The sequence below is a fragment of the Camelus bactrianus genome, chromosome 27, assembly GCF_048773025.1.
Source record: "Camelus bactrianus isolate YW-2024 breed Bactrian camel chromosome 27, ASM4877302v1, whole genome shotgun sequence".
NCBI classification, from domain to species: domain Eukaryota; kingdom Metazoa; phylum Chordata; class Mammalia; order Artiodactyla; family Camelidae; genus Camelus; species Camelus bactrianus.
In genome coordinates, this window is record NC_133565.1 from 13,537,305 (window position 1) to 13,563,688 (window position 26,384).

At 39.8% G+C, this 26,384-nt stretch overlaps 1 protein-coding gene and 1 non-coding gene across 3 annotated transcripts in view; one reads left to right on the plus strand and one right to left on the minus strand.

The window, feature by feature from the left end:
* Nucleotides 1–26,384, plus strand: part of OTUD7A (OTU deubiquitinase 7A) — a 210,682-nt gene that overhangs the window by 95,580 nt on the left and 88,718 nt on the right. For both annotated transcript variants that reach the window (XR_012502680.1, XM_074354067.1), the window contains exons 2-4: nt 18,141–18,267; nt 18,654–18,746; nt 20,299–20,453. Coding sequence is in view for 1 of the 2 variants with exons in the window: in XM_074354067.1 (XP_074210168.1) it covers nt 20,303–20,453 (151 nt within the window). In the remaining variant the exon portion in view is untranslated. The remainder of the gene's footprint in view (nt 1–18,140; nt 18,268–18,653; nt 18,747–20,298; nt 20,454–26,384) is intronic.
* Nucleotides 20,068–20,140, minus strand: TRNAV-CAC (transfer RNA valine (anticodon CAC)). Its single transcript has one exon. It is a non-coding gene; the product is annotated as a tRNA-Val (tRNA).

The following is a 26,384-nucleotide window of genomic DNA, read 5'->3' on the forward strand; positions in this document are numbered from 1 at the left end:
ATAGTTTTAGCTTTAATGTTTAGTTTTGTGATCCATCTTGAATTAATTTTTATGTGTGGTTTTAGGCACATTGAGGCACATTTTTTTTCCATGTGAAAATGTAGCTCTTCCCAGCACCATCTGTTGAAGTCTTGCCTTTCACCATTGAGTTGCTTTGGCAAATTTGTGGGTCTGTTCTGGACCCTCTGTTTGGTCCCATTGATCTATGTGTCTATCTTCATGTCCATATCAAACTGTTTCTATTACTATAGCCTTATAGTACTCTGGAAGTTCTATAAGACTTCCATCTTTATTCTTTATCAAGATAATTTTAGCTATTCTCAGTCCATTGAATTGTCACTTAATTTTTTAGACTCAATAATGCCTGCTGGGATTTTTTAATAGAATTGCATTGAAGCTACAGATCACTTTTGGGAGAACGGACCATGATACTGACTTTCTGAATTCACAAATGTGGTACATCCCTCTGTTTAGGGGTTCTCTACTTTCTCTCAGAAAAGTTTTATGTTTCACTGTAGAAAGTGTTGGCATATTTTATTAAATTTATTCCTAATTATTTTATGTTTTTAAAGCCGTTGTAAATTGATTTAGTTTAATTGTACTTTCTGTTTGCTGCTGATATATATAAATACAAATTTTTTTGTATATCAGCCTTGTAACTTGCAGTCTTGCTAAATGCATTTATTAGTTATAGAGCTCTTAGACTTTTCTAAGACTGGTACTCGTGTCATCTGCAAAAAGAGGAACTTTTCCTTTTTCCTTCAACCTTTTCCCCTTATTGCACTGCTACAATCTCCTATCCAAGTGTTAAGACTAAAGATGCTCACCTTTTTCCTAATCTTAGGGGAAAACAATTCAACATTTTACCATAAAGTATGATGGTAGGTGTAGGATTTTTTGCTGTAAATGTACTGTATCCAATGAGGAAATTCCTTTTTATTCCAAGATTTCAGGATTTTTTTCTTTAAAAATCATAAATACCTGCTGAATTTAGTCAAATGTTTTTTCTTTTTCTGTTAGTATACCGAGTAATATTGATTGCTTCTTGAATGTTAACCCAACCCTGCATTCTTGGAATACACTCTCCCTGTCATGATTCTTTTTTATCTATTGTAGGATTCAACTAGTATTTTGTTATGAAGCTTATGCCTGTGTCCACAATGGTTATTGATCTGTACTTTTCTTTTAATATTCTTCTCTAATTTTGGCTGGCCTTATATAACAAGTTTGGGACTCTTTCCTTCTCTTCTGTGTTTAGAGTTTGTGTAAGTTTGGTTTTATTTCTCCTTTCAATGTTTGGTACAATTTATAAGTGAGATCATCTATATCTTTTTTTTTAAGCGAGAATTTTCATAATGAACACAATTTCCATAGCAGATACAGATTCAGAATAAAATATGCTGTTGAAATGTTCTATTTCATCTTTTTTTTAGTATAATTTTTTTGAAAAGGGAGAGAAAGAGAGAGAAAAGGAGGATTTATTTCATCTCATTCACATTTAATTGAGTTGTGTTTTTAAGTAAATTTGTCCATTTCATCTAAATCATCTAATTTATTATAATAATTATATATAATATCCTTTTATTATCCTTTGTATGCCTGTAGAACCTGAGGTTCTATCCCCTCTTTTATGTCCTCTCCTCTCTCTCTCACTCTCACTCTTCCTCTTGCTCTTTCTCATCAGTCTTGCTGGATGTTTATTAATCTTACTCACCTTTCCAAGGAACTAAAGTTTAGTTTCTTTAATTCTCTCTTTTATGTTTTCCTTTATTTTCTTTTTCACTGATTTCAGCTCTTTGTGGTTTCCTTCTACTTATTTTGGTTTTGATTTGCTTATCTTTTACAAAAGATACTTAAGGTGAAAAGCTAGGTCATTAATATTAAGCATTTGTTCTTTTCTTACCCATGTTTAATGCTATAAATTTTACTCAAAGCACAGTTGAGCTGTATCACCAACATTTTAATATGTGTTTTGTGTCTTTGAGTTTAAAGTATTTCTGACTTCCCTGTGATTTCTCCATTGTCCCATCTTGATATGTTATGTTTTCATTATCTTCCAGTTTGAAATACTAATTTTCCTGTGATTCCCTCTTTGACATATGGATTGTTTACATGTGTGTTAGTTTCCAAATATCTGAGAATGTTTTAACATTGCATTGGTAATGATTGCCAGTTTAGTTCCATTGTTGTCACAGAATATACTCTGTAGTATTTCACCATCTTGAATTTTGCTGAGACATTTTGTGACTTACCATATGGCCTGTTCACCAAGAGATGAATGTTCTTTTCTGTACTTGAAAAGAATTTATATTCCACAGTTTTTGAGGTGGAGTGTTGTATAAAAGACAACTGAGTCATTTCTTGATGATGTGGTTTAGATCTTCTATATGCTTACTAAATTCCTTTTTACCTAGTTATCCTAGCAATTCCCCACAAAAATAAAAAAGAGAGATATTAAAATAATCCACTATGGTTGTGGATTTGCCTACACCTGCTTTTAGTCTAATATGTTACTTTACATATTTTGAAGTTGTGTATATATATATTTATCACTGTCACATCTTCCTGGTGAATTGATGTTTTCATCATAATGAAATGTTTATCTCTTGTAATATTTTTTTTTCTTAAAGTCTACTTTGCCTGATATTAATACAGCCATTCCAGCTTTCTTGTGCTCACAATTGGTATATATTTTTCCGTCCTTTTACCTTCAAGCTACCTGTGTCTTTATATTTAAAATGACTCTCCTATAGACAGCATAGAGTATGGTCTTGCTTTTTTATAAAGTATGACAATCTCTGACTTCTAACTGAAATGAATGATCTATGAGCAACTTGAGTTTAGTCCATTAACATTTAATTTAATTATTTATATATTTGGATTTTGTTCTATTTTGCTGTGGTAGGAAAAGCTTTTGGCATCTTACAAATATGAATAATATTTGTACTATTTATTCTTTCAAAAGAACCTTTCATTCAGTTAAAGAAATGTCTTCTATTTCTAATGTTTAAGTTTTATAAAATTTTAAATGAATGTCAAGTGCTTGAAATACTTTTTCTGCATACATGTATTATGATTATTTGATTTAGTTTTTCCTTTAATCCATTGATGTGGTCATTTTTTATACTGTTAAACCATCCTTGCATTCCTGTGACAAAAGCCAAGTTTGTCATGCTGTATTATATAATAAATGCATATCATCAATACTTGTGACTCTGATTGCCCTGTAATGTTTTTCCCTCTTACTGCCATTGTCACATTTTCATACCAAGATCATGTGCCAGTTTCATAACATGGTTTGAGGATTGTACCATCTTACTCTTCCACCCTGGATTAGAACTTGTAAGTCTGAACTGTTCCTTCATTTGTTGAGGAAACCATATGGGCCTGGAGGTCCTTTTTTAGAAAAAGAATAATATTTGTCTATTAATTTAGTTTTTAACAGGTATAGGACTATTCAGGCTTTGTATTATTTAAAGTAAATTTTGGTAATTTTTTTTATTTTTTGGATTTTGTCCACTTTGTCTACATTTGACAATCTGTTTTCATAGTATTCTTATTAGAAGTTTATCAATAGTATTATTCTTTTTATAAAATTAATAGTTGATTTTGTTGATCCTATCTACCATCTATTTTTTTTTTTCATTCATTTCTGATCTTTATTATTGTCTTCATTCTAATTTTTTGTGTTTATTTTCTAATTTGTTCTAATTTATTGAAAGGATTGCCTGGCTCACAAATTTTTGGTCCTTTTTATTTTCTTTTGAAAGCAGTAAAGCTCCCTCTTACTACTGCTTTTACTATATCCCACAAATTTTGATAGGAAGTGTTTTATTTGATTCATTTCATTCAAAGTATTTTATTATTTCAGTTGTGATTTCTTCTTTCACTCAGGTTATTTATTGCATTTTATTTTTCATAGTGATTTTTTTCTATTTGCTTTATTTTATTTTACTTACACTTTTGAACACAACTATGGAAAATATAAAATATCTATAAATATATACAGAATAGTATAATGAATCCCCATGCACCCATCACCCAGCTTTTATAATTACCCATTTGTGGCCACTCTTGTCTTTTCTATACTCTTGCCTACTGCTACCCCAACCTCCTATTATTTTGAAGCAAATCCTATGTATATGTTAAATTTTCTAACTATATGGGAATTTGCTAGTTTTCTGTCTGACTTAATTGTATGTTTAGAGAACATGGGGTGAGTTCATCCTTTGAAGTATCTTGTGATTTGATTCAAGTCCGAAAATATAATAAATATTTTGTAACTGTTCCATGTGTTCTAAAAACATTTTATTCTGCAGCTCTTGGGAGTATAATTTTGTGTGTCCTTTAGGTAAAGTTTGTCAAAAGTACATTCACATTTTTTATGTCCCTACTGTTATTATGTTTGACTTGATCATTAGGAAGTAATTCTCTTTATCACCAGCAAATGCTTTTATCTCAGATATTAGCATAGCTACACCAGTTTTCTGGTGATGATAATTTGCATAGAGTATTTCTTACCTGCCTTTTAAATTTGATCTTTTCCACATCTTTACACTTTAGGAGTCTTTTATAAATAGCGTATTGTTGAATTTTTGTGTTCCGTCTGCCAATTTATTGCTTTTAACTGGAGCATCTGGTGTCTTTACATTTAATTTAATTAGTGACACATTTAGGTTCAGATCTACTCATCTCATCTTGTGCTTTCAACTTACTCGACATCTGCTCCCCCCACCCCCCGCCCCCTGCTTTGTTTATTGCCTTCTTTTGGCTTCTTTTAAAAATCGATTTTTCAAAATATATCAAGAATCCAACCCCTTCTCACCACCCCCACTGCCGCCGTTCCCCACCCAGACTATCTCCTTCCTCTGGATAAGGCGGTGGCCTCCTGACTCATCTCCCTGCTTCTGTCCTCCCTCCCACTCTCCACCCTCCCCCGGCCATCTGCTTGCTAAGCAGCAGCCAGAGCGAGCCTCTTAGCGTGTCAGTACATCGTGCTTCCCCGGTGCTGCAAAGCCTGTCTGCGGTGATGCTTGGGGACCCTGCAGGGCCTGCTCCCCGACGGTGAGGGGGCCTCAGCTCTGCCCACTGCCCTTCCTCCGAGTGCTCCAGACACCCACCCACCTGCAGATCCCCAATCAGGACAGGGCACCTCCAGCCTCTCCCAGGGCCAGGCGTTCTCACCCTGCCACACACACATGGCTCTCCTCTTCCACGCCCTTGTTCCAGAATCACTTTCTCAGTCAGCCCTGCCTTGCCCTCCCCTCCCCTGGCCCTCCTCCTACCCTTGACCCTGTTCTAGTCTCTCATAGTGGTTAGTCACCTTCTGTCACCCTACACAACAGCCCATTATAGTGTCATGTGCTTGTTGTGTCTCTGCCTGTATTAGAAAAGAAGCCCCAGGGATCAACAGACATACATTACTGTATATAAAATAGATAAATAACAGGGTCCTACTGTAGAGCACAGGGAACTATATTCAATACCTTGTAATAACATATAATGGGGAAAATATAGAAAGGAATACATATATGTATATTTTTGTATAACTGAATCATTTTGCTGTACAACTGAAACTAACACTTTGAATCAACTACACTTCAATAAAAAATTTTTTAAAAAGATATGATACAGAACAGTAAAAGAAAGAAAGAAAGGAAAGAAGAAAGGAAGGAAGGCAGGCAGGCAGGCAGGCAGGCATGTGATAACCCCAGGACGGAAGGAAGGAAGGAAGGAAGGAAGGAAGGAAGGAAGGAAGGAAGGAAGGAAGGGAGGGAGGGAGGGAGGGAGAAAGGGAAAAAGACGCCCCAGGAGGGGTTTCTGGCTGTTTTGTTCTGAGACACATCTCAAGTCCCTCAAACAGGACCTGGCCCAGGGTAGGGACCCAAAAGATATTGGTGAATAAATATGGGAATTGCATTTTTTCCCCTTTTCATTGTTTGCAGGTTATATACGCTTATGTCTCTTACTTAAATGTTACCATGGAAGTGACAGCGTGCATATTTATCGAATCAAAGTCTAAAGTTCGCCAAGGGGGTTTTCTTTCTCCTGGACTTCACAATGACCTGTGAACACTTTCAAGATTCTCTATTTACTGTAAATTCTGTTTTGTGTGTGTGTGTGTGTTTCCGTTTGGGGGCGGGTGTTGGTTGTTTTTGAGGAGGGGAATGGGCAAAGATGAAAACTGACTTGTTTTGTGGGAAACTGAATTTAGGATTTGAAGTGTGTGTGTGTGAGACGAAAGACACAGGACCTGGAATTCTCCTTTTTGTAGAAAGCAGCCAGTGTCCGGTTATTTGTCGGTTCCTGCGCTGGTTTAACACCCTCAGCAGTTTGATGAGGGCCTACAGTGGCTTCCAAGGACAGTTGCTCCCGGGTGACCGGCGTACCTCTGGTCCTTGTGAAAACACACATTCCTAGACCCCACACTCAAGTTTCCCTTTGATAAGTCTGGGCAGCTCCTCGGGAGTGAGTAAGTTTTTCCAAGTCCCTGGTCTTTCTGAAGCCTCTCCGCCCCCTGTGGAGAGCACCCCTCTCCAGCGGTCCTCAGCTTCCCCAAAGACTCCTGCACGCAGCCTCGGATCACAGTCAATGTGGCATTTTGTGGGAGCCTGGCATGCGCGTGGGCGTGATCTAAGCGAGCCTGGGAAGTGTAAATGTAAGTTTCAAATCCTCATCTGAGGAACAATTGCAATAGTGTTAAAACTAGGAAGGTCTCTTGGCTTTTCCACGCCCAGACTGTCAGAGCACAGAGGTGTAAAGGATGCGGGTGCGAGGCTTGCCCTGATGCCCACGCGTCGCGTCGCGTCTGCGCCTGTCTGGACCAGGGTCCGGCTGGGGTGATCACATGCCACAGGCAGGCAGCAGTCAGCCTCTGCGTCCTGTCGCAGGAAACATCATCGTGTGGGGTTACGCTTCCTCTTGGGGTCAGTTTCAAGGTGCGCACACACACACACACACACACACACACACACACACACACACACACACACACACACACACGGCACAAGGCTAAGCTACTCTGAGGACAGCGGATAAGTGCCCCACAGTCAGGGGCTCGACAGTGGACCTGCGCTGGTCCTTTCCTCCCAGGAGAATTGTTGGCATCTTCTGGCTGAGCAGATAATCCACCTGGATTGTCCAGGTTATAGGGTCACTGTGTTGCTCTATCAGGATGCCTCTGGGACCCTGTGAAATTGTGATGGACTATTGGGCTGGTCCAGGGACCTAGAGGAGGCGTGGTATTACCCCTCCCCTCGCCTCCGCCCCACTCCACTCTGTCTAGGTCCCAGTTCAGCCAAATTCCTCACCTCTCCGCCTTACGCTTGGGATGCTAGATACAGAGCTGGAAGATAATGGCTACAGCAGCGCGTCTGACACTACGAAATCCTCATTATTTGCCGCAAGCCCTGCCCCCCTCCTCCTTCTGTGCCTATTCTGGGTACCAGTCTTGCCCACCTTTTCCTGAGGCTCCATTTTTATTGGCTTTCACGTAACCAATTATCCCCTCCTTGAAATACTCCTTTTACTTGGCATTTCTGGCTCCACTGAATCTACAAGCGCTTATGTTTTGAATTTGAGTTGCCGTTTTCAGATTACTTTCCAAAAAGGGGCTTAGAAATTGAACATTCCCACCAGAAATGCAAATGCCTGTGGTCTAGGTTATGGGGTCCTTTGCCAGTCGGTCTGAGAATGATACGACATTGGCAATTTGCATTGTTTTTTCATGACTACTACTTAGAGCGAACATCATTTTTATGCATTCTTGGCCTTCTGGATTTTTTTTTTTTTTCTGTAAATGGCCTGTTTGTGTCTTTTGCCTGAGTTTCTGTTGGGTCGTTTATCTTTATCTTGATAGTTTGTTTAGAGGGGTATCAGCACTTTGCTGAAATATGTGTTACCACCGTTTGTCTGTAGATATCTTTGTATGTTGTTTATTTTTCCCATATTTTAAAATATTGCTAAGTATTTTTATTATTTTCTTTATAGTTTCTGGCTATTTTGTGTTGTGAAAGGTCTTCTTCTTGCCAAAGTTGTACAAATATTAAATATCCAATACATTTTCTTGTAGTATGTTTATAGTTACCTTTTTAACATTTATGTCTTTAATTTACCTGCAATTTATTTCTGTGTGTGGGTGGGATGGGATATAAGTTTTTATCTGCCAGCTTCATTTACTAAATGGACCACTGTTTTCCCTGGGAACTGAAGTCCATGTGGGCCTACATTGTTTTCATCATGCGTTGATCAGTACAGATTTATGGTAAAAGCAAACCCTCCCTGGCTCTTATACTATGCTTCAGTTTTCTTTGTCTGCTCTTAGAAGTGTATAAATAAAAAAAAGAGCTTAGGACAGTGCCTCTTTTTTGGTTTTCTGTGGACTTTATTTTACTTAAAAATTCACCATTTGCCTGTGGAAAATATTAGACGTCTATAAATGTATACAGAATAGTAGTACCCTAGATTCCCATATACCCATATCCCAGTGTCTATAATTATCAAGTTGTGTTCAGTCTTGATTTTGTTTTCTTTTAATTTCATTTTATTTTTCAAAATAATTTTTGGAGGGAGAGGTAATTAGATTCATTCATTCATTCAAATGGAAGTACTGGGGATTGAGCCCAGGACCAGGTGTGCTCTACTACTGAGCTATACCCTCCCCCAGACTTGATATTTTTATACCCTCAACCACTGCCACTACAGCTACAAATATAAAAATGTTCACCATTTTTATTAATGTTACTACTTTCTTATCAGTTCTTTCCTTCCTACTTCAAAGTAATTGCATCTAATTCTCAAAAATACAACACTGGAACTCTGATTGACTTCCAACTCCCAAGAGTCTGCTCAGCTGTGAACATTTTAATGGGAAAAAGGGAAGGTGGAGGATGTGGCTCAGTGGTAGAGTGTGTGCTTAGCATGTATGAGGTCCTGGGTTTAATCCCCAGTACCTCTGTTACCTCCAATAAATAAATAAATAAATAAATAAATAAATAAATAAATAAATAAATAAATAAATAAATAAATAAATAAATATAAATGAATAAATGAATGAATGAATGAATGAATGAATGAATGAATGAATAAAGAGACATAATCTCAGGTGATCACTGAAATGGGAGTCAGAGTCATCACCCCACCCCCCACAGCATGCAGGCTTGTTGACTTGTGATCTTTCCTTAGATGCTGTGTTGTTCAGAGTTTGTTCACAAGATGACTGAAAGAAGCCGGGAAGAGATCTGGCCATCTGTTAATTACTTATTCTTCTTTTCTACTCTTTGATCTAGGAAAGAACTATCAAGTCAGGCAAGGCATTGTGTGATCAGAAGATTGGAAAGGTGTATTTGGGCCAGAGATGAGTAGGGTATGGGGGCACCTGGTTTAAGGTTAGTGACAATATAGCTTAAGGTTAGTGACAAGACAAAAGGGGCCTCCTGCAAAGAACCCCTTCCTGCCAAAAGCTGCTTACAAATATTTAAAGAATATACAATGGAGAAAATACAGTCTCTTCAGCAAATGGTGTTCGGAAAACTGGACAGCCACATGTAAATTAGTGAAGTTGGAACACTCCCTCAACCATACACAAAAATAAACTCAAAATGGCTTAAAGACTTAAACATAAGACAAGACACTATAAACCTCCTAGAAGAAAACATAGGCAAAATATTCTATGACATAAATTGTAGCAACATTCTCCTAGGGCAATCTACCCAGGCAATGGAAATAAAAGTGAAAATAAACAAATGGGACCTAATGAAATTTATAAGCTTTTGCAAAGGAAACTGTAAGTAAAACAAAAAGACAACCTATAGAATGGGATAAAATATTTGCAAATGATGCAACTGACAAAGGCTTAATTTACAGGATATATAAACAGCTCATACAACTTAAAAACAGTAACAACAACAAAAAAACCCCACCCAATCCAAAAATGGGCAGAAGACCTAAACAAGCAGTTCTCCAATGAAGACATTCAAATGGCAAAATGCTCAATATCACTAATTATCAGAGAAATGCAAATCAAAACTACAATGAGGTGTCACCTCACACCACTCAGAATGGCCATCATTCAAAAGTCCATGAACGATAAATGCTGGAGAGAGTGTGGAGAAAAGGGAGCCCTCCCACACTGTTGGTGGGAATGCAGTTTGGTGCAACCATTATGGAAAACAGTATGGAGATTCCTCAAAAAACTAAAAATAGACTTACCATATGATCCAGCAATCCCACTACTGGGCATATATCTGAAGGGAACTCTAATTTGAAAAGGTATATGCACTCCAATGTTCATAGCAGCACTATTTACAATAGCCAAGACATGGAAGCAACCTAAATGTCCATCGACAGATGACTGGATAAAGAAGTTGTGGTATATTTATACAATGGACTATTACTCAGCCATAAGAAAAGAATAAAATGTCATTTGCAGCAACATGGATGGACCTGGAGACTGTCAATTTAAGTGAAGTAAGCCAGAAAAAGAAAGCAAAATACCATATGATACCACTCGTATGTTAAATCTAAAAAAAAAAAAAAAGAAAGAAAAGACACTAATGAACTTATCTGCAAAACAGAAATAGACTCCCAGACATGGTAAACAATTGTATGGTTACCAGGGAGAAAGAGGGTGAGAAGGGATAAGTTGGGAGTTCAAGATTTGCAAATATTAACTACTATATATAAAATAAAAAACAAATTTCTACTGTACAGCACAGGGAACTATATTCAATGTCTTGTAGTAACCTATAATGAAAAAGAATATGAAAAGGCATATATGTATGTACATGTATGAATGAAACACTATGTTGTACACTAGAAATCAATGTATTATAACCGACTATACTTCAATAAATAAATAAATAAATAAATTTTTTAAAAGAGGCAATTGTAAAATAATAACAATAAAAAAGATTTTTTTAAAAATTATATTCCCACAAGTCACACTCAATCAGTTTCCTGGAGTGTTTACCTGGACAGGTAACTCCCTACTCAGCACTGCCTGAGACGGAGGTTCCTGACTGCAGGGCCTGTCACCCGGGGTGGGATGAGCTTTCAAAGGCAGGACCCCACCTTGTACCCTGGGGCATAGCCGTGCTTCTTTGCCACACAGCTTACTTGCCTTTGTAGGTGATCTCAAGCAGACTTTGCCAAAGTGGAGAGAGAACCACAGAGCCATCTGTTGAAGAAGAAAGGAAAAATCCCTTTTCAGGCCACTGTCCTGGTAGGCGGCCTCCCAGCCAATCACCGCTTACCCACAGGGAGAGCCTTCAAGGATGCAAGTGATGCACCGCCATCGGAGATGACACCAACAAAACACATTACTTCTCCCTTATTTCCCGCTCTCTCAGAAGCGCCTGGTTCCCTCCCATGTGCTTTGAACCTCAGTGCACACCACAGCATCAGCTCTCGGGCTTAAAACCAGTGGCATTTTGCAGGTTTGCTAGGGAGAAAAGTGTCTTGCTCTAAGAGTCATTAAGGAGGTAAAACCTTTCTCATTCTTGAGTGTGGTTTCCACCCCACCCCACCCCCATTTTTTCAAGACTGTAGGTATTACAGATAATCATCGTTCAATTTAGAATTTATTCCCCCTGGAGAGGCAGGTGGCTTCACAGTGAATTATAGCAAGTGAGGTTTGCAGAATTATGAAGAGTGGAGATAAGAATGAATGTAGGGCAAGAGAGAGGGGGAAAGAAAAGGAAAACAATTTTGAGCAGGGATTTAGGGCCAGGTGATATGGTTTAAAGCAAGGGGAGAAAATGAGATATTTGGACACAACATGTTGTAGCCAGAGGCACTGCACTGGCGCCCTGTGAGCCGGGAGTGTGAAAGAAAACCCGCAACATCATTCCTGGGCTACACGGAGCAGGAGTAACTAAGAGCCTGCCCCCGACTTCACACCCCCTTTTAGTCCAGGGCCTGATGGGTAATCCACCTTCTTCATCCCTGGCACCTTCTTAGGATGTAATGTTTCCCATTACTGATTTGGGACATCAGACTTTCATTAGTTTGTGAATCAGCCAGTTAATGTTAGCATATGGCCCATTCTAATGTTGTGGGCAGTTAGGTTCTGGTCTCTTTGCAGAAAGAATTCAGAGGTGAGACATGGAGGTTGATAAGGTAAAGTGGGGATTTATTAAGGGATAGACAGTACACCCTTAAGGAGAGAGCGAGCAGAGTCAGGTGAGCAGCTGCACCGAGTTTCTTTGACAAGCTGGTTACGTAGGGTGTAAAAATGAATGGGCGGAATGTTCGTTGAGGAAGAAGGGGTTTGGAGTTGTATTCCCTGACTTCCATCCCAGCTCCACCTTCCGGAGGGGAGGAGGGATTTTTGTCTTTATTCAGTCTGGATCAGAAATGTCATGGCATCGGTACATGATGGGTGCTTCTAATCTGCAAGGCTAATTTTATTGAAATGAGGGTGTAATGAGCAAAGATTGCATTCAGATGGTGGAGATTCCTTTATCTCTCTTTTTTCATTATAAGCTATACCATATGAACAAAAAAGTGCATTGAAAATTCTGAATGACCTAAAGAATAAAATACACAGCCATGTACCCATCACACAGGCAGGGACATGATCATACCTCAGAATTTACTGATGTACCCCCTCCCTCACCCACAGAGGTCACCACTGTCCTAAATCACCTACATTTATACAGATCTTCCTCAATTTATGCTGAGGTTACATCCTGATAAATCCATTATCAAGTGAAAATATCCTAAGTCAAAAATGCTTTGGGGTTGGGGGTGCATAGCTCAGTGGTAGAGCATGTGCTTAGCATACACAAGGAAAAAAAGTCTCTTGAAAAATCTTTTAAAAATGCATTTAATATACTTAACCTAACAAACATCATAGTTTAGCCTAGCTGACCTCAAAAATGCTCAAAACACTTATATTAGCCTATAGTTTGGGCAAAATCATCTAACACAATGGCTATTTTATAATAGAGTGTTGACTATCTCATGTAACCTATTGAATACGACACTGAAGGCGAAAAACAGAATGGATGTGTGGGTACAGGGTGACTGTAAGTGTATCAGTGGTTTGCCATGGAGATCACATGGCTGACTGGGAGCCTCCGTCACTCCCACTGCCCGGCATTACAAGAGCGCATCATACCACTTACCGCTAGCCTGGGGAAAGATCAAAATTCAAAATTTGAGGTACAGTTTCTCCTGAATGCATATCAATTTTGTACCATCATAAGTCAAACAAAAGTGTCAGGGGAACCACTGTTAAGTCTGGGACCACCTATATTGCCAGGCAGGCAGTATTGTTCTTGGATCTGCCTGCTGCTTGCACTTTCTGTAAATGGGTTGTGTGTAGTCTTCTGTGACTTGCTTCTTTCCCTTCCTGTGGTTTATATATCCAGCCGTGTTCATGCCTGGAGCCGTTGTGCACTCATTTTCTCTGAAATTTGGATTCCACTCTGTGGCTGGGTCTGACTCATGCGCCCGCTCTGCAGTGGAAGGGCGTCTCGTGGGCTCTGTGTGAGTAGGACCAGTATGGCTGCTGGCTTGTGCCTGCTCCCTGGTGCACATGTGTGAGGACCAGAGGAAGTGGTTTGGTCACCGGAACACAGGTGCATTTCATCTTTACTGGGTCAGGACATGCGGTTTTTCCAAACAGTTGCGCCACATTTGACCTTCACCAGCAACAAAAGTTCCTAACCTATAATGAAAAAGATTATGAAAACGTAGATATATATGTATGACTGAAACATTATACTGTACACCAGACATTGACACATTGTAACTGACTATACTTCAATTTTAAAAAAGTTCCATTTTCTCCATGTCTTGTCCTTGTATGGCATTGTTCATTTCAAATATTTTTGCCAGCCTGGTAGATATAAAATAGTATCCCTTTGTGGTCTTATTTTTCATTTATTTTCATAAAAATTTGATTGTGAGAATTTTTTCCATGTCTATCACTTTTTGTTCTTCCATTTCTGAAAAATTTCTGCTTATGTCAATGACCCATTTTGCCATAGGATTGTTTGTCTTTTCTTATTAAATCTTAGGAATGCTTTAAATAATCTGAGTACCATTTCTTAATTAGTGACATGTTTGGTAAATAGCTCCTCACAGTATGTGATCTGTCCACTCAGTTTCTTAATAGTTTTAATACTTTTTACGTGAAGCGGTTTATAATTCATTTTAGTCATGTTCATCAATCACTTCCTTTATGGTGCTCATAGTTTTTCTGATTTAAGAAATTCTTCCTCAGTTCAGAGTCATAAAATATTTTCTATATTCTCATCTAGAATTTGTATAGTTTAGCCTTAACTTAGGAAGTTATTTTTGGCATGGTGGGGGTCCAATTTCACTCTTTGGATTTGCATAAGCACTTGTCTTCCCATCGTATCGTGCAGTCTGTTCTTTTCCAACTGATATGTAAAATCATCTGTCGTATATCAAATGTCCATATATATGTGATCCTTTTTTTAGGTTTTCTATTCTGGACCACTTCTCTGTGTGTCTTTCCCTGTACCAGAGACACAGTGTCTTATCCTGTCCTTGTTTGATGAGTCTGGTTATTTCTGGAGGGCCTGTCCTCCACTTTTGCTCTTTTTCTTCAGTGTGCATTGGACTTTGTGCTTCCAAATAAATTTTGCAATTAATTTGTATTAACTTGTGTGTGTCTTCAAACATACATCACCTTTTTTCTTGAAAGATAACTTGGCTGTCCATGAAGTCCCAGGTTCCAAGTTTTACCCCCTCTACCCCCATCTTAAAATATATTTCTCCTTGAATGCTGTATGGCCAATGGAAAAATCTTTAATTTGATTTTCATTCTTTTGTGTTTGTTTCTTTTGAAAATAGTTTACTGTGGAAAAATGTATATAACATGAAATGTACGATTTTAACCATTTTTAGGTGTACATTCAGTCACATTGCGTACACACACGTTGTTGTGCAACCATCACCACCATTCCTCTCTTGAACTTTTTTATCTTCTCCAATGAAAACTCTGTATCCATTAACTACTAACTCACAATTCCCTACCTAATTCCATTCTCCTTTCTGCCTCTAGGAATTTGACTATTCTAGACACTTCATATAAATGGAATCATATAATATTTGTCTTTTTATTACTAGCTAATTTCACTCATTATAGTGTCCTAAGTTTTATCCATTTTGTAATGTGTCAGAATTTCCTTCCTTTTTAAGACTATTTGAATAATATTTCATAGTATTGATACAACTTAGTTTGCTTATCCATTCATTTATTGATGGACATTTGAGTTACTTCCACTTTTTGGCTCTTGTGAATGATTCTGCTATCCACAAGGCTGTCCAAATATCTGTCCAAGTGCCTGCTTGAACAGATATACCCAGAAGTAGAATCGCTGGGTCATATAGTAATTCTCTGTTTAATTTTTTGAGGAACCACTGTATTGTTTTCTACAGATGTTCTACCATTTTACATTCCCAGCAGCAATGAAAAAGGGCTCTAATTTCCCTACATTCTAACCACACTTGAGATTTTCTGGCTTTTTGATGACAGCCATCCTAATGGCCGCAAAGCAGCATCTCATTGTGGCTTTGGTTTGCATTTCTCTAGTGATTACTGGTGTTGAGCATCCTGCCATGTGTTTATCAGCCATCTGTATATCTTCTTTGGAGAAATGGCTATTTAAGTCCTTTACTCACTTTTGAATTGGGTTGCTTGGGTTTTCGGTTTAGTTGTAGGAGTTCTTTATATATTCTATTTATATATATTCTATTAGTTGCTTATCAGATGTATGATTTGCAATATTCTATCCCATCCCATAGGGTGCCGTTTCATTCTGTTGATGGTGTCGTTTGATGTACGGAAGGTTTTAATTTTGATGAAGTCCAGTTTTTTTGTTGTCGTTGCCTGTGCTTTTGGTGTCATACTGAAGAAACCATTGCCAAATCCAAGATCACGATAATGTTCCTCTATGTTTTCTTCTAAGTTTTATACTTTCATCCCTTACATATAGGTCTTTGATCCACTTTGAGGTAATTTTTGTATACGGTGTAAGGTAAGGACCCAAGTTCATTCTTTGTGTGTGAATATCCAGTTGAAAAGACTATCCTTTCCATGCTGAATGGTCTTGACACCCTTGTTCAAAATTACTGGACCGTATATGCAAGGGTTAACTTCTGGACTCTCTATTTTATGCCATTGGTCTGTCTATACGTCTGTCCTTATGCCCATACCACACTGTTTTGATTACTGTAGCTTTATAGTAAGTTTCAAAATCAGGAAGTGCGAGACCTCCAACTTTGTTCTTTATCAAGAATGTTTTGGCTACTGATTCTTATTCTTTGGCATTTAGTTTCTTCCCATTTCTATTTCAGAATTCAGTTAGGCTTACAAAGATGTCTAATTTATCCATGTGGGTGGGAGAGGTCAAAGGAGAAGCCAGCTCAGGGTCTGGAGCTCCAGGTTGTTCAGGACCTGTAGGGACAGGACAGGCCATCGCCAGCCTCTGGGCGCACCACCCAACAGGGGCACTCCATATATGCAGGACGGATCCTCAGACTTCACCCAGTGCCAGGTGTCAACATGCAGGAACACAGAATTCCTGTAGCCCGATGTGGTGTAGTCTGTGTAGGGTGCACCCAAAGCCTTCCCCTCCCCTGTGCTAGTCATGGCCCTCCTAGCTTACAAGCTTCCTGGGGTTCTGATGCCTGCAAGAAAACCCTGAATTACAGATAAGCAAGTGGATCTCAGGAGTCAAGATACTGTTTGTAACACTTGACCCCACCCCACCGTGGAGCACAGTGCACTCGCCTGGGCTAGGTTTTGGTCCACAGGAACCCTCCAGACTCAGGATGCTCTCATCCTGAGTGGTGACACTGTGACCCCACATTGGAGCATGGGACACCCCACCAGGAAGGAAAGGTGGTTATCAGCCTGACCTCTCAAATTCCCTGAGGAGCACATCATGATGCAGGCGAGGATTATGAACAGCCTCCTAACTTTGAGATTCCCTGTGGGCTGCACCACCTGAGATTCTCATGGAATGTTAGAAGGCAGAGTTCTGTTTGTGAGCTCCTCTCCTGGGACATCAGCGTAGTGCATGAACTTCTCATGGCTCTGACCCCACACTCACTTCTCTGAGTCCATACCCAGAAAGGAGAATTTTTCATTTATCCTGACCTACCTCTGAATGCCTGCATTTATTTAAAAGTGAAAGGGTGACCTACACTGTTGGTGAGAAAGTAAATTGGTGCAGCCACTGTGGAGGACAGTATGAAGGTTCCTTAAAAACTGAAACATAGGCTTACCATATGATCCAGCCATCCCACTCTTGAGCATATATCCAGAGGAGCTTTAATTTAAAAAGACACATGCACCCCAGTGCTCATAGAAGCACTATTTACAATAGCAAGACACAGAAACTACCTAAATGCCATTGACAGATGACTGGATAAAGAAGGTGTGTGTGTGTGTGTGTGTGTGTGTGTGTGTGTGTGTGTGTGTAATGGAATACTATTCAGCCATAAAAAAGAATGAAATAACGCTATTTGCAGCTACATGGATGGGCCTAGAGATTATCATATTAAGTGAAGAAAGTCAGACAGAGAAAGACAGATGCCATATGATATCACTTATATGTGGAATCTAAAAAAAAAAATTCTATTTACAAACCAAAAACAGACTCACGGACATAGAAAACAAACCATGGTAACCAAAGAAGAAAATGTGGGAAGGGTAAATTAGTGATTGAGGATTAACAGACACACACTACTGTATATAAAATAGATAAACAGCAAAGACCTACTGTGTAGCACAGGGAACTGTATTCAATTCCTTATGATAACATATAAAGGAAAATAATCTGAAAAGAAAATATATATGTACATATATATATAACTGAATCACTTTGCTGTACACCTGAAACTAACACTGTAGATCAACTACACTTCAATAATAAATAAAACTGAAAAAAAATTAAAGGATGGGATGGTGTGTGAAGCAGGGAGATTTGGGGGCCTGGGATTTACTCTCAAGACCGTCTCAAGTTCATATCAAATATTTAAATCATTTTAACATTTGAAATGTGTACATTTTAAAACAAAAAATAAATCTTAAAACTTAAATTTGAAATTCTCAATTTTAGTGAAATGTGAATATTCTCTCTTATTCTTGTGTTTTCCAGAGTTCTCAGGGGCTGTGGTCTCACGCCATCTACTGGGGCAACCATGGGCCATTTCCAGCAGGGACGGTGCAGTGTTGCCCTGGGTGCCTGACTACCACCACCTCCAGAGAATCACAGTGTCTAAAAGGTAAGTCCCATGTTCGTGGGTTCCCTAATGACCGTACCAGAGGGGCAGGTGCAGTCAACATCTCCAGCAACAGCGCTTGGAGTGGTCCTGGGAACAGAGTACCTGAGAATCAGGCTTAAAGCCAAGGAGGAATAGACTGTTAATTTATCCATTAATGCCCATGGAGAGCATCCACTAATGTCCCTTGCAGAACACCCCCCACCTCCCTGGGCGTGGATGCTGATGGCCGACTGGTAAGCAGTTCCTGTAGGTTCCAAGGAAGACAGCAGGCTAGATGTGGGCATTTGGCTAAACCCCAGGTGCCGGTTCCTGTGACAAGAAGCAAAGCCTCCAGCCTCTGTTTATCAGGAGAGTAACAGGCTCTTACTTTCTGATTTGTCCCGCAGGTGACAGTGACTAGGAAGAGGCTCTCCTGGCCGAGGCCCCGGTGCACGGAGAGGAGGAACCAGAAATCTCCTAATTGGTACCACATACATCAGGTCAGATAAGTTTCTTATTTTCCAGCCTCACCAACCAAAAAATTACACCCAAGTCGGAACCATGTGCAAGCTGGCATTGCATCCATGCATGTCTCCAGGTTCACAGACCTCACTGCCTCACTCCTCCATCCTCGTGGTCTGGACCTTAGATGAGCTTATCTCCCCAGGTCTCATAGGGGCTCGGGGAGGGTACACAGCATGTCACAGCTCATCACAGTGGCAGCACTGGGGCTGGGATTAGACCAGATTTCTGACTCTGAAGCAGCAGCAGTCAGCACAGACCCAGCCCTGTGTGCAGAGGGAGCCCCTCCAAGTGCTCGTCTTGAAGAAAGGAATGGGAGACATGCGTGGGATTCTAACTCACCCCACCACCTGTAAAATTAACTCCACACATGCTAGTATAAAGGTTCCCATCATTCTCTACTTAGCTCACTTTCTGTAAAGGTCCAGACAGTAAATATGATCTCCATTTTAACCGCTCAGCTCAGCTGCTTGGGAAAGTGACCACCCACCAGACAACCGTGATGGATGTGGCTGGGTTCCAGGACAGCGTCATTCACGATGTCAGGTGGTGGACCCACACGTGGCCCACGGGCCATCATCTGGGAGCCCCAAATGATGGAGGCAGAAGGATGCACTTGTGTTTCATCAGGCATGACCAGGTTACCACCAGTGGCCCAGCGCTGGTTCACTGGTGGGAGTCACCCTCACTTGCCACGTGCTGGGTGCTTCTCCCCAGCAATTGGCTGGCACGGCCCACCTGTGCTTAGGCTGTAAGATGCCCTTTTATCCCTCTAGCTGGGATTATTCTGCCTCGGAAATCAGAAGTCTTTATGGATTTTGTTGGACTGTTGTTGGGAGTATGACAGCTCTGGGAAAGACGGCATTGTCTTCAGCAAGTATAGTTGCTCAGCCAACTCTGGATGGATGTGGAGTCTTTCTGAAGAGCCCAGCGAGCGGTGAGGGCTGAGGTGGGCGGCATATGCCTCCCTGATAAAGGCATAGGTGGGATTGGCAACAACACAGTTACATTGTAGGAGTGTTACACGTCTGTATCACTTGGAAGAAGATTCAAAATCTTGCAACTCCAAATTAACCTCGCTGAGATTAATTAGGATCAGGCATTTGATTTTTTAACAACCTAGTCTGTCTTCTCTTCAATCTGTTGCCACTGGAATTGACAGAAAGCGGGATGACATCACAGTCTTTTATTACTGTTTTTAAAGTATTTTTTCCTTACAAGTTGATTTAGGTGTAACTGACATGCAGCACTGTATAATTCTTTTGGGGGGGGTGAAATTAGGTTTTATTTATATTTTAATGGAGGTACTGGGGATTGAACCCAGGCCCTTGTGCTTGTGAGGCCCATGCCCTACCACTGAGCTACACCCTCCCTACCCCAGACTTTTATTACCTGGTGTCTCACTTGAGCCATCAGGCAGCATCCCAGACCGGCTCCAGCATACGTCACGGCAGGCGGGGCTGGTCTCTCCTCTCCACTGGGGCTCCACGTGCTTCCTCACGGACACCGGCTCTCTGTTCTCTCCTGCAGATGGATGGTTTCTAGCCTGCTTCCAAACCCCACCTCGGCGGAGTGCTGGGCGGCCCTTCTACATGATCCTATGATTCTTGATATGGACGCGGTCCTGTCAGACTTTGTTCGGTCCACGGGGGCAGAACCTGGTCTGGCCAGAGACCTGCTGGAAGGTAGGTCAGCCTCCCCCGGATCCCCCAACCACCCTCTTGGGCATAACTGCCCTTCAACCCAGAGGTCTTGGAGATTTCTGTTACCTGATGCTTGGATTCCTTAAAAAGTAAAAGAGGTTTCTGTTACCTGGTACTTGGATTCCTTAAAAAGTAAAAGAAGGTGTTGATGATGAAATGACATTTGTTACTCTTTTTTTATATCAGTCTAATTATGACCTTTTTTTTTTTTTTAAATGGAGGCACTGGGGATTGAACCCAGAACCTCATGCATGCTAAGCATGTGCTCTCCCACTGAGCTATACCCACTTCCCACTTGTGTTACTCTAGATTTTATTTGGGGAATGGAATGGACCACACAACTCTCTACAGTAAAAGAGCAGAAGGTATTAGCTAGGCTTTGCTTTGCATTAAAGCTTATAGATGTTGAGTCAAAAATCCAGGGGTCGTGGGTATAGCTCAGTGGGAGAGCATATGCTTAGATGCACAGGGTCCTAGGTTCAATCCCCAGTACTTCCATTAAAAAATGATAATAAAATAAATTTAAAACAAGATAACAAAAATCTATCACTGGTTATTTTTTTAAAGAAAACATATTCAGTAAAACAGACATTATAGAACATTCAAGAAAAACACTTTTATTGGAGACCTTAGCTTCTTATCTTTGTCTTAGCTGAGACAAAATACTTTAGGCCGACATTTTTGATGAAAAGAAAATAGGCACCTAATACCCAATAAAATAGTTGAGAATAATTCACAAGCAAGAAAGCAATTCACCCTCAAGCCTTTAATGTAGATACCATTCACTCGGTGACAGTGTGCACAGTCCAGAGTTAGAACGTTTTCAGGTAGTTCTTCAGCTATCATCATCATGAAATAAAATCAGTGTTTCATTTTGGTCTCTAGAATGGATTTACTTTGTGTACTTTTGAAATTGCTTTTTTTTTATAGTGGGGTGAAAAGAAGAGGTGGGAAGAATCAATTTCAGCTTCTCAGGACAGTCTTGTGAGTGAAAGGAGAGAATTTTTAAATGATTACTCTTTGCTTCAAACGTATAAACTCCTCCTTGTGAAATTAGCAAATACTCAGTCCAGTAGTGTAAGTCCGAATGAGTCCTTAATTCACTGAGGGGGAAAATAAGAATTACTGTACATTTGTATGAATGGAGGTAACTACTTAGTCCTATTGAAAATTAAGAACCACCTGCTAGACGATTCTGATAAAACAACAATACCATAGCATAGTTTTTCAATTTCCCTGAACCTCCCAGAATTTCTAACAAACTCAGGGTTTAGAATAAACTATGCCAAGAGAATGTTTGTGATGTATGTGAATTAAAGTGTGATTCTTACTTCTTGGTAGTCACATTATATAATATCTCCCTGAGAGTTTTCACTGCTTTTCTGAATTTCAGTGAGCAGTAGTGTGGGGAAGTGGATTATTAATGAGGTTGGCAGTGAGGGCTGGGTCAAGTCCAGACTCAATATTTGCTGCCTATTAGATGTAGGGCAAATGATCTTATTTCCCTTAGCCTCAGTTTTTTTTTTTTTCTATACATTGACCCTAACCCACCTTCTAGAGTGATGATGGGCATTAAAGTTGTGACGTAAATGTTGTGATGTGGGTGGCGTGACCAGCATATAGCTAATGCTCAAACAATAGTGGGAGAAGATCTTGTTAGTTGTTGCCTTCTTTGCAACTAGTTACTAACTTTGCCATTGCTATCTGGTTAACCTTCAATAAGAAACAAGAGTTGTCAGCTCTTTTCTTTTTTAATTTTATTTTTGCAGGTAAAATACAGGGATGCCTTTGCACATCATTTCTTTGGGACTTCAGTCTTCCCAGACCTTTTCTCAGTTTTAGCTCCGCCTCCTGCCCTGTTTCCAATATTAAGGATTGGGGGTGGGGCTAGTTTGTCAATCGAAGAACAGAATTTTCAGAACTTGGAAGGGCAGCTTTCTCGTTTCCAGGACACTGTCCAGAGGAGTTAAACCAATTTAGACATTTCTTCCTCTAACGTCCTCTTGCCCTGACGGTGTGAAGAAGTGAGAGTTCAGGAGCTAGCAGAATGCTTTATCCATCTGCATGACCTTATTCACTGATCCGTCTGCAATGGGTGACTCCTCTGAACATCCCCACAGCTTTCCAATTCTCCTGTGTGTGCAATGGTCATTTAGGGGAGACAGTCTGAGCTACAGCAAAGGGTGGAATTGAGATGTATATTAAATACACTGAAACTAAAACCAATTTGCCTCAATTACCTGGTATTTTAAAATAATTTTTTAATAGGGGGGAAAGTTGAGTTAAAAGTTATCAATAGTTTTTTTTAAAGAAAATTTCTGTGGGCAGTTCTGAGAATTTGAACACCTTGTAGATCTGTTTGAGTACCGCCCCTCTTAGAACTGTCACATCAACCCGGTACTCCCTCCTGTTCTCTCTCTCTCTTTTTTTTTTTTTTTTTTTTTTTTTTGACTTGCAGTATTGTCAGGTACAATGTGTCAGTTTCTGGTGTACAGCATCATGTCCCAGTCATGCATATACATACTCATATTCATTTTCATATTCCCTGCTGGTCTCTTTTACTGCCACAGCTTCCCCAACCCTGTCCACTGGCAACCGTTGCTCCGTTTTTTATCACTTTGATTTTGTCTCTTTCAAGAATGTCATATACATAGAGTCACATGGAACCTAATCTTTTTAAACTGGCTTCTTTTCACTCGGCATAATCATTTCGAGATTCATCTGAACTGTTGTGTTTGAGTCAAGAGTTTCTTCCTTCGTACCGCTGAGTGGTACCCCTGGTGAGGGTGGACCACACCTTGTGTAGCCATTCACCTGCAGGGGGCACTGTTGTTTCCAGTTTTTGCAATTACAGCTAGAGCTGTGACCCACTTGAGAACACAGGTGTTTGTGAACATAGCAGCTTTCATTTTTCCAGGGTAAACACAGGGGTGGGATGGCTGGTTCATATCGTAAGTGTATGTTTAACTTTATCAGAACTTTATCTCTGTTTTCTGGACTGCAGTACCATTTTGCATTTCCACTCGAAATGTGTGAGGGGTCTAGCTGTTTCCCATCCTCACCAACACTTGGCTTTTTTATTTTATTCTTTTTAATATTAGCCATTCTAGTAGGTTTGGAATGGTATCGCCTCATCGTCTTCGTGTTCATTTACCTAATGTCCAATGCCACTGAATTTTTTTTCACGTTATTATTTTCCGTCTGTAGATTTTCCCTGGTGAAATATCTGTTCCAGCCTTTTGCTTGCTGATCAGCAAAATTAGGTTGCTAGAGGTTCTTTATAGCTGAATTTTGAGAGTTCATTATATATTCTGAGTATAAATCCTTTGTCAGATATGTGATTTGCAAATATTTTCTTCCAGTCTGTGCTTGACTTCTCATGCTCTTAAGAGTGCCCTTTGCAGAGCAGAAGTTTTTGTTTGCTTGTTATCTTTATTTTGAAGAATAGTTGATTTACAGTGTTGTGTTAGTTACTGATGTACAGCATAGTGATTCAGTTATAGATATAAGTATATATACTTTTTCATATTCTTTTTCATTATAGGTTATTACAAGCTATTGAATATAGTTCCCTGTGCTTTACAGTAGGACCTTGTTGTTTATCTGTCCTGTGCATAGTAGTTTGAATCTGCTAATCCCAAGAAGTTTTTAATTTTGATGAAGTCCAGTGTCATTTTTTTTCTTTCCTGGATCATGCTTTCGGTGACACGTCTAAGAACCTTTGCATAACCAGGTCATGAAGATTTTCTCTTATGTAAACTCTTAAAAGTTTTATACTTTCATGTTTTCATTTAGATCACTGACTCTTTTTGAGTTGATTTTTATAAAATAGGTGAGATTCAGGGCAGGGTTCATTTTTATGCATATAGATGTCCAGTTGTTCAAACCATTTTTGGAGATAATCTTTCCCCCATTGAATTGCCTTTGCAAATTCATCCCAAGTTGACTGAGCATATCTGTGGGAAACTATGGATGCTGGTTCTGTTCCATGGATCAGTGTGTCCCTTCCTTTGCCAATACTACACTGTCTTGATTACTGTAGCTTTGTAGTGAGTCTTAAAATCAGCATTGGATGCTTCCAACTTTATTCTTCTTTCTCAAAATTGTTTCAAGTATCTTTTTTTTTTTTTTTTTTTTTTTGCTTTTCCATTTAAACTTGAGGATAGACTTACTTGTACCTTTAAAGTTTCCTGCTGGAATTTTTATTGGAATTATGTTAAATCTGTAATTCTGTGCTAACTCTGTTATATCTTCCAGTCCATGAAGTCAGTATAGCCATATTTCCCATTTATTTAGAGCTTCTTTGAGTTCTTTCATGAAGGTTTTCTAGTTTGTAGCATATCAGATCCTACACATATTTTGTTAGATTTATATCTGGGGAGGGGTTGAACTGCTGTAAATGGTATTTTTTAAGTTCAGTTTCTAATTGTCCGTTACTAGTATATGACAACATAATTGATTTTTGCACATTGTCCTTATATCCTGCAGTCTTACTAAACTTAATTATTTGTTCAAGAGTGTGTGTGTGTGTGTGAATGTACGTGTGCACCTGAGTACACGCGTGTGTGTGTCTGTGTGTGTGTTCCTTGAAATTTTCTGCATAGACTATTGTTTCCCTTCCAGTGTATGCCTTTTATTTCTTTTTCTTGACTTACTCCACATTTATTCTTACTTATTGCACTGACGAGGACTTCTTGTAAAAGGTTGAATAAGAGTGGGGAAGGGAGCATCCTTGCCTTGTTCTTGCCCTTAGGGGGAAAGCATCCAGTCTTTCACTGTGATGTGGAACTGAGTTTGCTAATGCTCTTTGTCAGGTGCGGGAAAGAACCTTCTACTCCGAGTTTGCTGAGAGTTTTATCGTTGTTAGGTTTTGTTTTTTTTTTTTCAAATACATCTTCTACCTCAATGGATATGATTGTTTCTCTACTTTAACCTGCTCATAGAATGTATTGCATTGACTGCCTTCTAGTAGCAAACCAGCCTTTTGGCCATTATTTCTTTAAAGATTTTTCTGCTGCGTACTTTTCTCCTCTCTTTAATAGGACTTGGAGAATGTAAGGTTAGACCTTTGGTTATTGTTCCACAGGTCCCTACAGTCCTACTCATTTTCTTTTCCAATCTTTTCTCTGTCAGTTATTCAGATTGGATAAGTTCTATTGAACTACTTATAAATTTACTGGCTCCTCTGTCATCTGCAGTCTGTAACTGAGCCCATCCAGTTGAATTTTTTCACTTCCAACATTTCCACTTGATTCTTCTTTGTATCTTCCATCTCTTTGCTGAGACTTTATATATTTTTCAAGAGTGTTCTCTCTTACTTGTTGGAAAATGTTTATACTAACTGCTTTAAAGTCTTGGTCAGATAATTACAATATCTACTTCATCCCCGTGTTACTGTTGAGATTTCCCTCATCTTGTGCATGGTGAGTAAATTTGGATTGTATCCTAGACATTTTGAGTACTATGTTTTGAGACTTTGTCTTTTAAATCTTATGGCAAATATTGTTATTTTTGTTTCAGAAAGTAAGTAACCCAGTCGGGCTCAGACCACACGTTCTAAGCTCCCCAGGACTTCTGTGAATGGCGGTTTCAGCGTCGCATCTTTGAGAAGTGGTTTGGATCCGCCTCGTGTGTGGGCCACCTAGTGGCCAGTCTGGGGCTTAGCCGTAGCCTGTCCCGTATTTTACTACTCCAGGTCTCTGCAAGCTCTTTAGGGCCAGATTCACACATGTGCAGCTCAGGGGAAGCCCAAGAGTTGGTCAACAACTTGAAGGGGTAGCTTTCCCAAGCTCCTGCTTTATCGGGGTCTCAGTAGTTCTGAGTCTCTGGGGCTCCCCTCTCCAGGCCTCCAGCCGGCACCCTGGGGCGTTGTTTGCGCTGCACTCCTGCGCACGTGGTCTGACTGCGCGCATC